Below are 14,616 nucleotides of genomic sequence, written 5' to 3'. Positions count from 1 at the left end.
AGCATCTGCTCAGAGCTTTTCAACTCTAATCTCGGCACTCCTGTAGGCACTCTTTTTAGACAAATACCTACTTCATCTCCCTCCCTTCCTCAGTCAGCTGGAGGCATTTCTTATGTAGCTGGTGGGGTGGCAGAGAGGCTGCTGCTCCTCAGACACTGTGGGTGAAGCCACAGTGTACAAATCCAAAGCTCCCACAAATATTAAGCAAGGGCTTGCTCCAAGCACACTGTAGTTCTCCCACATCCCAGGCTAAAGAAACAAATATTTCTCAAGAGTGCGCACTGTAAAGGCTATCCTTGGTGTTTCTGTGGGCATGGGGTTATGTGCCAAGATGTGCTGCGCTGCTTAAATAACAAGCACTCCTGCACCAGTCCTTCCTCCACCTCCCCTGGCTCAGGAGGAGTACCCAGCCCACCCAACCAGGACCAGAAATGCAAAGAGATCGTTAAACTCAGTGTGAAGGCCAGAAAGACATCCCAATCCTAGCAGGCTGAAAAGTACTTTTCAGTATTTTGTGATGTGGGAGCTTTCAGAGCAGTGATGGAGCTTGTCCAGATTCCCATCCAGCATTGGAGCCGGTATGCATCACCCCAAGGCAATGGCTTCCTTAACATCAGTGCTGGTGCCAAGCTCTACAGCACAGGATCCCTTTAACTGAAGACAGTCCTCTGGAGACAGCTCCCTTCTGCCATTGCTAAAGCCAACTGCCAGGATGGAGCCTGCATAAAATCCTCAAGGAGGGGTGGAACTTATTGCAAGAGTCTTGGTGAAACAAGCACTTTTGTTTCTGTTTTGCTTTCAAATGGTAAGCACCTTTAACTCTCCTGCTGTTAGAGCACTTCATACGTCCCATCATTCAGATGTCTGACATTATTTCACAAAGTGCTCTTTATCCATAGCTGTGACAAGCAAATTACACTGAATTAAGCTCATCTACCTTGGTCTCAAGGGATGCAGGCTATTAAACTGTCTCAGAACCAGCATCCTGAAGCACTGTCACCACTCAGCTTACAGGAAGATGCCGAGACAGCTGTGCTACCCAACAAAAAAGGGATGCTCTAGTCAGGGCTGTAACTAAAATAGCGTGCAAGGAGCACCACATTACTCAGTCCTTCTGCAGAAAATAGGCTCAACTTACAATGGCAACAATGTTTAGTCCAAATGGCAGGTCTGCAACTTGACTACTGGGTCCAAGCAATAATCTGTGCATTTCCTTTCAGATCCACAATAACCAATATAAGATCCTGCAGGCTCCATCCCACCTCCATTATCCCACTGGGTGACAAACTGCCTAACTGTGCCCATAAAATCATCAACAGCCACCATACATGAAAGGCAGAGATCACAGCTCTCCTTTTAGTGAAGCCAGGATGGCCTTGGGGGAGATGCAAGAGGAGCTGCTTGTTGTGCAAAGAGCAATTTTAGAAAGAAACCAATGGACACCAGGGAACAGCACAAATCATTTCTTCGCATAAGAACTGACTCCAACCCTTGTTCTCACTAACTGCTACCTCTGTTGGGGTCTGAATGGACAAGAGACAACAAGGTGAAAACGATAGGAACAACTTCCAACATCCTTTTTGACAAAGCTTCACATGATCTGGCTAACTCCTGCATGCTTCATTCACACTCCACTCATGCTTTGCTGTTGTCTTCTCATTTCAGTTGGCAAAGGAGAGATGACACCACTTCCTATAAAATAACATCCTAATGATCAGTCTCACAGAAATGTGCTGCTCCACACCGTGGGGAAAGCTTTGTCAAAAGCTACCATGGATGCTGTAGCCAATGAGACACCTGGGACTTGGGCTGCTGACGGACCTCAGCAAAAAAACACAGAGGAATTTGCTCTTTCCTTTTGGAGGACCCCATCTAGCAGAAATGAGATGCCAGGGACTGCAATAATGGTTGAACAGTCAATGGCACATACCTGCCACCTGCATCAAGTACCTCCTCTGAGAAAGCAAAGCATACAAACAGAAATCCTATAAAAATTAAGCACTGTGCACAGAAAGTGAAAAGGAATTCAGAGAGACATGTTTGCTCACTCCACTCCCACCCAGGCTTACCGCACTAAGCTGCCTGAGGAATTGGCCACCCACAGGTGAATCACCCCAGACCCAGAAGAGATACTGCCCAGCAGTGGCTTCAGAATGAAGGAAAAAGGAAGCTGAAAGAAAACCTGAACTAACACTGGCCTGTCCCTCAGCTGGGCAGTGTTTGGGCACTGCCACAGACAATTCAGTGAGTTCATTTTCCAATTTATATATACACACAGGAAAGGATGGGATAGAACCGGTCTCCTGTTTCCTCCTGCAGACTGCTCCTCCCACCACTAAATGCTGAAACTCTCTTTAAAAGTGATCATTGCAAAAATTATTTATTTATTCTCAAAGAAACTGGGTCCTTATCAGATATGATAAATTCAGATTTGCCACAAGATAGGCTTGCTGGGAGTGCCAAGGTGAAGGCGCAATAGCATATTTATCCTCACAATCAAGTTAAGATTGTAGTCCATTTCCAACATAAGCCTAACTCCAGAAAAACAATTTGTTCTTCAGTCAGAGCAACAAAGACAGGCTCCCACTATCTGAAACAGATTCAGATTGGTCCCGATAATTGTTGGTGAAAAATGAAAAACTTTGAAGTTCTTGAACCTGGTGACAAAGGCTGAGCTAGGAGAGGAAAGAGGCATCAATGGCTCACACGCCGGCTGCTGCATGCCGAGCTGCCATCTCCTTCACAGGAATTTGCAACTCTGCTATTAAATGTTCTCAAATGTGCTTTCTTCTTCCTTCCTTTTCTGTAACCCTCACATAAAAAGCCCCCCAAGACCAGAACAGCGATGGGGTTAACTTTTTTTTGCTCTCAGTATTCCTAAAACCAGTATTAAAAAAAACTTCTTTAATACAGAACATCATTTATAGTTGTCATGAATATGACAAGATTAACCTTATTTGTAATAGAAATATACCGCATCTTGAAGGTATCAGAGATTATACCAAGCACTGAAAAACCTTTTATTTCCACAGTTCTAGAGAAAGAAACCTCAAATTCCTTGTCCAAAATGACCAGTGAAAATACACCAGAACAAGTCAAATATTGAGATTTTACTTCCCTGTAGGATTTACTTTTTTTCAGGTAATGTGCCAACTAGTAAACTAAAAAATGGAGTAAGAATGAATTAGTGTAGCAAACTACTGAGAACTAAATGTAGAGTATAATACAGTTTTATTATAATTAGTTGATAAGCTTCATCTTCATCTCAAACACCTTCTTAACAGGAAAATTAAACTCAAGTGCAAACTAATGACAAGAGGCCTTTTTGTCAGTTGGATCCATTCCCCTTTGCATGGATGCAATTCAAGCCAGGCTGCTACTTCTAAACAAAGCATTGGAGACATCACAATATACTGCTATCAAATAAGGTTTGCACAGAATCACAGAATTGTCTAGGTTGGAAAAGACCTTGAAGATCATCCAGATCATTTGCATTAATATGATATTAACGATTATGCATTAATATGAATATGCATCAATAAGAAAAGAAAAAAAAATCCAGGCCAGTAGTACTTTAGCCAAAGAAAAGTTACTCTTGTTGCCATTTTGGTGCCTGGTAAGAGTCTAGAGATACCAAACAGGCGATTTCAAAGCCTATATATAAATTAAAGAAAGGACGAAAAAAGGCTTGAATTTGTAAAAGAAATCAAAAAGCAGTTTAAGGCACTCCCACCTACATATTTATCTTTATTCCAGAAACTGAGGAAAGCCAGATTTTGACAACACTGATGTCAAAATGAAGAGAGTATCACACAGTGTTACTAAAGCAGCATAAACTGCCCTCAGCTTTTTTTCTTTAAAGTCTCCTGAGTACTTAAACATCTACCCTACTCAGATAATTTCATCTTTACCTCAAACATGGTTTGCATTTTGGGCTGGCTACCGATTTGGTGGTTCTCTTGCCCCCCCATCAGCAACTCAGTGCATGTGAATGGATCACACTAGTTGATATTCATACTACATGAAGCACTTGCAAAAAAAAAAAAAAGTCCTGCATATATTGCATATATTTATGTCATGAAATCATGGAGCAGCATTAGATACCAAGATAAGAATGAGTTACAGAAACCTTAGAACAACTATTCAGACAGGAACGTCTCTCGGTTTTGTAGATGAAAAGGAGCTGTCTGATCTATGAAACGTATCTAGTAATAAACTCACATTCAGTGCACCTCCAGCTGATCAGCTACATGTACGCAACAGGGGTAATGACATTTTACAAAGGCACTGTATTTTTTTCTGTTATTTCAAAAGAAAAATCCTTCTCAGCAGTTAATGGAAGCCTGCCCACTTGCAAGAAAAATTCCTGTCAGATCCTCTTTCTCAGGACACAACCAGATATAGATGTACGATGGGGGAGAGTAGTGTTGTTGCTGATAAAAAGGAATACAGGCAAAGGCCATATGCAGATTTATGAAAAATAAATTTATTACATAACACCTTGTTTTAACAATGTTTGATTTTTTTTTTTAAATTCAGAATACTTGTGTCATTCATGTAAAATAGTTTGATACAGTACATTGTATGTAAGTTTTTTCCTCATAAATTCTAAGGCTCTCCTAACACCTTGATCCTCTGCTGTAGGAATGGCACCCCTAAACAACGTGCGAACATTTAAAAAAATAATCAACTGAACAAAATTTAAAATACACTACACCAAGCTGGTTCTCAAAAATCATGATGAAATATCTGAATGTATGCCGCACCTTTTTAGGAAATATCATTCATGCTTTTTTAATCCCAAAGCATGCTCACAAATCATTAACACCAACAGGAAAAAAAAAAATAAAACACTGTCTATGACAATCATTTTAGTTTGTTTGCTGAACCAAACATGTTTATATCAATGACAACATACTTATTTTACTATCAAATAGCAGCTTTAATACCAGTCAAGTCATAGATTTAAAAACAAAACCAAAAACTTATGTTGGAAATTAATCTTTGGGACATTTGTAATGGTTGGAAAAAAATGTAAATGTTTTCATGTTCTTAAAAAAAAAATAATTCTCATTGTAGCAATCATGTCAGCCATAAACCATTGATCTAGGTGAAAAATGAACCAACCCACAAAAGTCACTAAAAATAAATGTCTATCAAAATTGTCTCAATTGGAGTCACGGTTAGTTTGCTTTTTTGCCATGGTAACATATACTGTATGCTTCAAGTACCAGTTCAAAGATGTTGTGTACTATTGGTCAGATAAAGTTGTTACATCAAGAGAAATCACCACATACGACAACAAAAATGCTTGCCCCTAGCACATTTCACAGCTTCAACTGCTACAGACTGTCACTGAAAAAAATGCATCGGTCAGTCTGAACCATGTCAAGTAAACTATGGAAGTAGCATATCCACAACACAAACTGTGCTAGCACTTTCTTTTCAAGTCTAACCCCAAAAACAGGTACAATTTGGGAGCCACTACTCCGCTCTGTGGAAGGGGGTGGATCGTGGCGATCGGACAGGTTGGAGGTGTGGTTTTACAGTACATTCTCGTGGCCCAAGCCGGGTTCCAGGCAGGCAGCTGTGCGGCCAGTCCTGCAGCATTAGCAACAGTGCATTGACGTTATTGGGATGCAGCTCAGTACCGATGTGTCTGATGCGAGTACTGTGGTGGCTGCTGGGAGGTAGTTGAATATCCCATGCTGCTCTGTGGCTGTGATGTGCTTGGTCCGGGGTTGGGGTAGGCAGCATGGGGATTGGAACGCTGCAGAGGAGTAAAAGCAGAGGAAATGCAATCCTTTGTAACAGACAGTTAGCAAGACAGTTTCACCTACTGATTTACTTCTTTAAGCACCAAGCACACACAGTCTCAAAGCAGCTGCACTTCCAGGCTTTTTTTTACTTACTCCGATTACAGCAGGTGCAGGACTGAGCATCAGGAATATGAGATTAGAAAGTGACAGTTACCACCCTTCAGTTATCCATTCTTGTTACCTCCTGTGAATCTACACCCACCACTCAAACATCCAGCCAACCCTCTAGATGCCTACGGTACAGCTGCATGTCACACAAGGCTACCACCGCTCACGGCAGTGGTACCCTCCACTTGCTCTCTTCCCCTGCCTAGAAGGTATGTTGGGGTGGAGGTCCAAACAGTGCATTTTACTGTTGATGAGCCACTCTGCATTATTCTGGAGATTTTCCTATACAAAGGATATGCTTGCCACCCTTCTGTGTGACCTAGGAGCAAAGGCCATGAGCTCTGTGTTTATTTAGGCTAAGGTGTCATGTAGCAGCAGCCTTAAAAATACCTGAAGGAGAGTTAAAGACAACAGCCACACGTTTCTCAGTGGAACCAGACATCTCGGGGAAATGGTCACAGATTGTGGATTAGAAGGTTCCAGTTAGACATTAGGGGAAAAAAATAACCTTTAAAATATCACTAAGAGACCGGTATAGCACTAGAAGAACCTGCCCAGAGAAGCTGTGAAGTCTTCATCTACAAAGGTTTTTAAGCTCAGCTAAGCAAAGCCATGGCAGACCAGATTTAGCATGAAGCAGGACTGTTGCTAAAGTGGGAGACTGAGCTAGATGGTCTCCAGAGCCCCTTTCATCCAGCATTTCTACCACTATTTATTGAGTGGAGCATTCATCATTGCAAGAAGCTCTAAGCAAACCAACAACTGCCTACTTCAATTTTAACCTAAAAAAGTTAGTTATTTACACATCATGTGTTATACAGGAAAAAAGGACTGCACACAAGATCTTCAATCTAAGCATATGACCACTTAGTAGCATTTAACATTGTTACATTAACACAATTTCAGTACATTACTGTGCTGGTTTACATTTATGTTAAAGTTTACACACACAGAAATTCTGCAGCATTTAGAAACTGCTGTGTAGCTTCTGAACTCTTGATATTGCAAGATTTATTAGGATTGTTAGAAAAAGCTGTTCTAGTAAAGGTCTGGAAACTTCTCTAAGGTGAATATTCCAGGACTAAAGTATTGCTACTGAGACCTGAATATGCAAAACTATGGTGAATCAACATCCTGAAAAAGTAAAATATTAAAATAGCTTTACAGATTTTGTAAGTTGCAACATAAATCATAAAAAACAACTCAATTTTTTCCTGCCGTTCAGCATTTAGAACAGAAGCTATAATCAGGATGCTGAGATGGCAGCAGAAATGAAAAGGCAAACTCTACCTGTTAACATACGCTCACAGGACTGAGCTAATTCTCTAGGGGTGGATAGCGCAAAGGGGAAGAAACGGCTTGACTGGCACTTAATGCCAGCACTGCTGAACTGCACCGTTAACACAGGGACTGAACTTTTGTGATGTTTGCCTTCAGTCTTGAGAGATGGACTAAGTCACTTTGTCAACAGAAGCATCAGAGCTCTGGGTCACCCTTCTCCACGTAATCAATACAGGATGTACTTCAGAGAGCAAAAATCCCTGAATATTCTTTTTGCCCGAGCCTGGCTCCTCTATGCAGGAAACTATCACAAGTTTAACCATTTATAAAAATGACCATTCATGGCAGTTGTAAACACTTTCTGCATCCTTACTTTAAAACAGATCTTACTTTAAGACAGAGGCAATTAAAAATAATCAGATTCTTTCATGACACCCAGCCTAATTATCCAGCAAATACCATTAAGCACCAAGAGGGTTATCACAAGCAAAAGCTCAGAATAGTGGAATCATTCCAGCCTGTTTCATCACATTGCATTTGGAAGTATCACACTGCAGACTTGAATGAGAAGGCAAGGAAGTCTGTGTGCCATGTAACTACTATTAGAAAAGGATCCAAGGTCAACTTGCTCTGCAGACAGCAATGTGACTTCTGAGTGGATGGAGAAACTGTCTTAGTGTGCCTTGCCCAGGAGATGGCAATCCTTCTTCACAAGCTTTATATGGGGAATTTGAGCAAATTAAATGAAGAACAAAGGAACAGGTGTTTGATTAAAACAGAGGGCTGTATTGTAATATTTGTTTGCTGTCTCCTCAAGTTGCAGGATCAGACACAAAAAATGTGAAGAATTTTTTTCAGGGAGACCTGAAACCACCAACAGGCAGCTTTTAACTGCTTCTGTTCTAGTGCCAGCAAGTTCAAGGTCTCCTCCCTTTGACTACCATGTCTTCCAGATACTTTAATCAGAACAAGTCTACCCATTGAATTCTTGCAAGACTGGGGATGGAGGGGGGAGATTATTATTATTTTTTTTTAAACCAGGTGTTTTGCCTCCTAGAACGATAGCAAAAAGATTAGTCAGGAGCAGTCAAGTTATGAATAAGAGCTCCTGAGATAGCAAATTAGCAATTGCCACTATCTCAAGGCAAAACTACTTTGAAATTACATTTGTTGACAGGGGCTGCCCCCAGCTATAATCCTGGGTTGGGTATCTGAGAGTACAAAAGCATGAGCTGAAAACAAAAATGTCAACTCCTACCAAGGCAATTCGAGTCTTCTGACTTCTCAAGTAGCAAACCTCAGCTCTTGCTCACCAAAGTGGAAGCTGAAGTTTGTTCAAAATGCCAAGCTGCAGCAGCAAAATGTGGTGAAAGGCATGTAAATAGGACACGTGAGTGGTGCTCCCTGACACCGGACATGCAACCTCTGCATCAATCTCCTCAGATATATGACTCAACATAAGGCGAAGATCAAGAGACTTAGAGCTGTATTTGCCTTCTTCAAAATACACACAGAAGTGGTAGAAAGAGCCAGCTAAAAGGCCGAAATAGCAACCAACTGCAGCTTGACAAATTGAAAGGGATAAATCTCCTGTAAGAGTGCTCTGGGATGTGTAATCCAACTAAAAGACAGATGATGTTTATACTCAGAGGCACCCCACACTGCAGCCGTGTAGTTAAGGCTGAAACTTTCCAAACAGTGTCAAACAACTCTAAAAATTTACATCATTCAAGGAGAATATCTTGAAAACTGATATGCTCTTGTTGTCCTGGAATAAGCTGAGCAAAGGCACTTGGGGACTATATGAAGGGTCTCAATACAGCTCCTGAAAATACCTTGCTATAAATTTTTTAGTACTTTTGAGTTTTGCCCAATGCTGGAAATAAACAGATTTATATAAGGATGAGGGTAATGCACCCAGACAGCCTTTGAGACTATCTGGTACTCTCAGGAGCAAACTCTGAAATACAAGATTTCAAACCCCATTAGTGTTTATGGAGAAACAGTATCAAACTGTGAAAAGTAGGTTGGCAGCAGCAGTTTTACTGAAACCATTCTTTAACTCTCCCTAAGTTTTGCTACAGAATACAAGCATAGCTAAGTGGGTTTCCAATATTAGGGTCTCAGATTTAGATATTAATCTTTAACTGAAAACAGTGGCAGTAGTTTCTGACTTCTCCATCTTTTTATTTCATCCAGGACTCTCTTCCAATTGGCCTTCTGTGCTATACATTCCATATGAACCAGTATTTATCAGTTCCTGCAGGCTAACATTTCCACCAGCATGCCTCCTCTTGAAATCTATTCCCTAGGCTTCCAAAATCTGCCACTTCTCTAACTGCTACTATGCATATCATTTGAAGTCTTTCTTGCTCCTCTTTTGTACTTCTTAGCTTGCATTAACTAAAGGTTCTGTCTTTAACTCTCTTCTCCCCAGTCTCCAGGAATAACCTCATTCAAACCCACAAATTAAGGTATCATTCCCTGGGATGACTTACAGATACTCTTCTGCTCCAGACTCTTCTGATTTCCTAAGGTCTGACCACAATCTCAAATGCAGGAAGGCTAGAACACAGTTTTCAAGTCTTCCTCAAGCTTTTCCTACACTCCTCAACTTCCTCACTCACTTGTTCACCAACTCACCTGCCTCTTCAGATCTATAATACTGGGCTTACTCAACCTGGAATCTTCCTCAGCCTTCAAAACAGACATTATGACAGCATCATGTCAGGTCTTTCTGTTTGTCATCCAAAATACTGCTTTCCCATACATTTGCCCAACTAAAATTATTGCTCAGATTGTTATGTCACACCTTGTTTACTGCAATATTCTTTGCCTCCTACCATTACAGGCTTGTTCAAATAAGGAACGGTATTTTTAGGTGATACAGAGTGCAGCATGCTAGGCTCCTGGTTGACAATCAGCATTCCCTAATAAGAAGATAATAAATTAATAACTGTAATAATCTCTGATCCTAATTTCCTTACTTCTAACCTAAGGAGAACCAGCATATCAATTCACAGGCAAGCCATCAACTAAATGCGTCTGAAAAAACATCTGAAAGATGCCAAAAAATACCAGTCAATACAGTAACATTTAAAAAAACCTACTTTTTTAGCTTAAAGAAACACTGCTGTAAACATGAGAACCAAAGACACGAGATATGAATAAAACAAATACCTGATAGTCTGAGGTCATAATAAGTCCACCTGAGGTAGTGGTAGGAGGAACAACTCTCACTTTTTTCAGTGGGGGTCCCTGTGTGTGACTGTTGTCTTGGTTCCCTGGATGACCAGTTCCATTAGTATGGTTATTGCCCTGCTGCTGCTGCTGGTTCTTCTCAATTGTTTAAACACAAAGAAAAATTTCAACTCAAAAGCAGTACATGAAATAACATGAAAACAGGAAATAGTGTGAAAGCCAGTGAAGCATGATGATACTGTTCTTCCAGTACTTACTTTGTCTCCTTTATCATCTGGTTCTTCTTCTGTTAAAAATTCTCGTTTTGGGTAAGGGATTTGACAACCTGCAAAAACACTGCCCCCCAAAAAAGTCTATCACTGTATAAGAACAGAAGTGTTAAACCTGTAACATTCATACTTCACCCATGCTAGTTTCAAGTTGCCTGAGCCATAGCCTAATACTTGTAACTAATGGAGAAGTTTCCCCTGTCTTACTTTCATCATGTTCTAAAACTTAGTAAACCTATTCACATTTATTTTTAATCTTCAGTTGCCTCTTATATAATTATTTAAACTCCTATTATAATAGTTTTCATGGTTTCTGGTAACTGGACCAAACTGGTGGCTGGAAAGGTACACCATCTGTTAGATATCTGCAAGGGTACAAAGAGCTATCTTAATCCAACTATCGTGTAATTCACAATCTCAGGACAAACTAAAAATACTCCTGGAAACTCCACTAACTTTTAATAAAACCACCTGGAACAAAGTTTAAAAATAAGTAGAAATTTCATCTGTCAATTCATATCTCATGGTCCACATGAATTTGCTACTGCTAGTGCAAGCTAATATTTACCTGTCTTTAATCAGTAGAATGTATTTTTAATAAAGTCTCTGTACACCTGTTAGCATTACTCATTGTGTATTCACATTAAAATGCCAACCTAAAGTTGAGAAAGAAGACAACACTGTCCTAAAGGCATTTTCTGCAGGAGTGAATCATGCACATAACAACATTAAATCACTGAGACAGCTCTTATAAATAAACCAGTAGGTTTTAGTGAAATAATTTCATTTTTAATTAATTGCTTATAAATATACATACCATATTTTATAATTTCTTCCCTAGATAACGGTAGAGAATCATACACAGGATGCACTAATAGCTTTCCTAAAAAGGTGTACAAGCATGTTCTCTGGCTAGTCTTTAGGGAGGGAGACTTAATTTTTAATTAAATCATTCACTGTCCCTAAATTTTCTTCCTTTTGTAAATCTCCCTGTACAAACAGAAAAGAGGAGTGTCTAAAGAAAATGGATTTAAGTTGTTTAAGGATGACAGCACAGAAACATAGAGTTAACTTCCCCCACCCACTGAATTTACAACAACGCTAAGACAGAAAAATGTAAACTAATTAGAGAGTGTCATCTGGCATTCTGGAGCAGAGAAGTGGACCTGCGGGCACTTAGCAGTTGTCTGCAAAGATCTGTAGCATGCATAATCAACCTGTCAGTGAATAACAAGATTAGTTCTGCAACTAATAGGATCAAAGTTCTATAAAGCAAGAGATTAATAAGAATGCTACTTAATTTTAAAAACCACAAATGGCATTTTAGTGGTTATAGCTTTCTTCAGTTGTTAGCCAGCAAGTGTTTAGCTTAAACATATTTACAGCAGAGAGAAAGCACACATTTCTAAAGCATCTCTGGACGTACTGATAGGTTCATAAACCGACCACTTACTCGGATGTGGGAAGAGGATCTTCTAAGAAATAGGGATCCTGCATAGCCTGTTCTGAGGTAATTCTCTTTATTGGATCCATAGTGAGCAATTTTTGAAGCTGCCAAAATAAAAAATAAAAAGCTCTGCATTAACAAAACTGTTAAGAGAAACTTCACTGTTTTATTCCTGAAAGAAAAGCTGATACAAATGTGTCTGAATTCAAAACCCTAACCATAAATGGCATAATCACATTCTTCTCTCTTGTTAAAATAGTAACTTCATTTCCCATTGAAGAACAACTACTTTAACTTGCAAAGACTAGGACACTCACAAATCTTGCCAGTCACAAATCTTAACAAAAGCATTCAAAGACTTTCCACAACACACCAGCAGCTTTAATCATGGAATCATGGAATAGTTTGGGTTGGAAGGGACCTTTAAAGGTTATCTAGTCTAACCAACCTGCAATAAGCAGGGACATTTTCAACTAGATCAGGTTGTTCAGAGCCCCGTCCAACCTGACCTTCAATGTTTCCAGGGATGGGGCATCTACCACCTCTCTGGGCAACCTGTACCAGTGCTTTATCATCCTCAATGTTAAAAAATTTCTTATATCTAGTCTTAAGTCTACCCTCTTTTAGTTTAAAACTATCACCCCTTCTCCTATTGCTACAGACCATGCTAAAAAGTCTGTCCCCATCTTTCTTACAAACTCCCTTGGGTACTGAAAGGTCGCTATAAGGTCTCCCTGGAGCCTTCTCTTCTCCAGGCAGAAAAACCCCAACTCTCTCAGCCTGTCCTCGTAGGTGAGGTGCTCCAGCCTCCTCCTCATCTTCATGGCCCTCCTCAAGACCTACTCGAGCAGGTCCATGTCCTTCTTATGTTGAGGGCCCCAGAGCTGGACACAGCACTGCAAGTGGGGTCTCATGAGAGCAGAGTAGAGGAAAATCACCTCCCTCAATCTGCTGGCCACACTTCTTTTGATGCAACCCAGGACACGGTTGGCTTTCTGGTCTGTGAGCACACATTGCCAGCTCATGTCCAGCTTTTCATCCACCAGCACCTCCAAGTCCTTCTCTCTTTAATGGTCAGTTCACTTCCCACAAGAAGATGTAACATGCACATATTTATCCCGGTTTCTTCAACTACACTGCACTTAATAGGAAACAACATCACATCCATCTAAATTCAAATAATTCTTTGCAATTAATAAACAAGTGATTCCATGTCCATTATTGCTTATTATTTAGTATTGTCATATTAGTACATCTCCACTGTCATCCACAGTATTTTAAAGATATTATATGAAGTTACTCCTCAGAAAATCTTTATGCTGTAAAAGAACGGAATAGTCAGCATGTTCAAAACACCCACCTGGCCAGATAACTTTTTATCACCCACTCCAATTTTTATTCTGACAAATATGGACTCAGACACATCTGTGTACTACATGCTGCTCAAAAGAGCAGTTGTGCAAAATCTTGAATTTTAGTTGATTTTTTTTTGCATGACGATGCAAAATACCCTACAGAAGTCCAATAAGCTGCCTCCTCCATGCGCACAGCATATCTGAGCTCTCGTGCTGTTGCACTATCACTGTTAAGTCCTCAGTCTTTACCTTTGCAACAACTGATGGATTGGGCATCAGCTACCTGACAAAAAAATTCTTTCCAAAATGCCTGAGTTGGTTAAAGACAATGAAGACAATCACAAAATATAAAAATGGAGAACACAAGGCAAAGTATAATGTTTTACAAAATAGCTGAACTCAGTTCAATTAAAAGTCCAGCAAAACCTTACACTTTGAGAAAGCACCTCTTACTCTCATTGGGAACTTTTAACAGAGGACTAGAAGCATATTAGGCTATTTGCTGCCTGATGCCCATCTTTAAAAAAAAAAAAAAAAAAGGCATACAAGACTTTTTAGAAACAGCAGAGCAAAAATCCTAAGGTGATATCCAATGAAAATTAAAATAACCAAAACTGACCAAAGCAAAGCAAGAGATCTGTATAAACAGTTACAAACATTGCTACTTAGATGAACATGCTATAAGAAATGCTTAGGATAGATACCCAGGAACTCCTCCTGAGTAACTTCAAATACTAATAACAGACATAAAATCTAAAGTCAACAAAACATTATCGACTGAAAAGTAATTCTAAAAACCGTTTGTACTGGTTTTACTCTTCTGGTTTCATTTTACAGCTATGCAAACATTTCAAAAGCTGGCTGGACTTCATACCTTTGTCACTGCAGCATCTCAACAGTGATTTCCAATTAAAAAAAACATTTGAAACATCACAGGTCTGAAGATTTTTCTGTTTCAGGAATAGCAGACCAGAGTGATTTTATTTAACTCTAGCACTGAATTGCAGTGATGCATTCTATAAGAGATTCTTAGTCAAAAGGTCTGGTGTACATGCATATACTTCTCTCCATCTACTCAGCAGTTTTGTGGAATACAGCTGTGCTGGACAAGCACCATACATAGGCTGAATGAGATA

General features: G+C 39.9%; 1 protein-coding gene across 3 annotated transcripts in view; it reads right to left on the bottom strand.

Annotated features, from left to right (window-relative positions):
• Nucleotides 1–4,464: 4,464 nt before the first annotated feature.
• CDK8 (cyclin dependent kinase 8) overlaps nucleotides 4,465–14,616 on the bottom strand; it is a 50,713-nt gene continuing 40,561 nt past the window's right edge. For 2 of the 3 annotated variants that reach the window (XM_026850925.1, XM_026850936.1), the window contains 4 exons: nucleotides 12,132–12,229; nucleotides 10,667–10,745; nucleotides 10,389–10,547; nucleotides 4,465–5,770 (listed from right to left, as the gene is read on the bottom strand). In XM_026850925.1, the coding sequence (XP_026706726.1) occupies nucleotides 5,645–5,770; nucleotides 10,389–10,547; nucleotides 10,667–10,745; nucleotides 12,132–12,229 (462 nt within the window). In that variant the 3' untranslated portion in view covers nucleotides 4,465–5,644. The remainder of the gene's footprint in view (nucleotides 5,771–10,388; nucleotides 10,548–10,666; nucleotides 10,746–12,131; nucleotides 12,230–14,616) is intronic. The other variant, XM_026850930.1, reaches the window with a different exon arrangement.

This window comes from Athene cunicularia, assembly GCF_003259725.1.
Source record: "Athene cunicularia isolate RWA chromosome 1 unlocalized genomic scaffold, athCun1 chr1_part1, whole genome shotgun sequence".
Lineage (NCBI taxonomy): Eukaryota > Metazoa > Chordata > Aves > Strigiformes > Strigidae > Athene > Athene cunicularia.
Note: the sequence above shows the minus strand (reverse complement) of the source record. Positions and strands in the feature narration are given on the sequence as shown.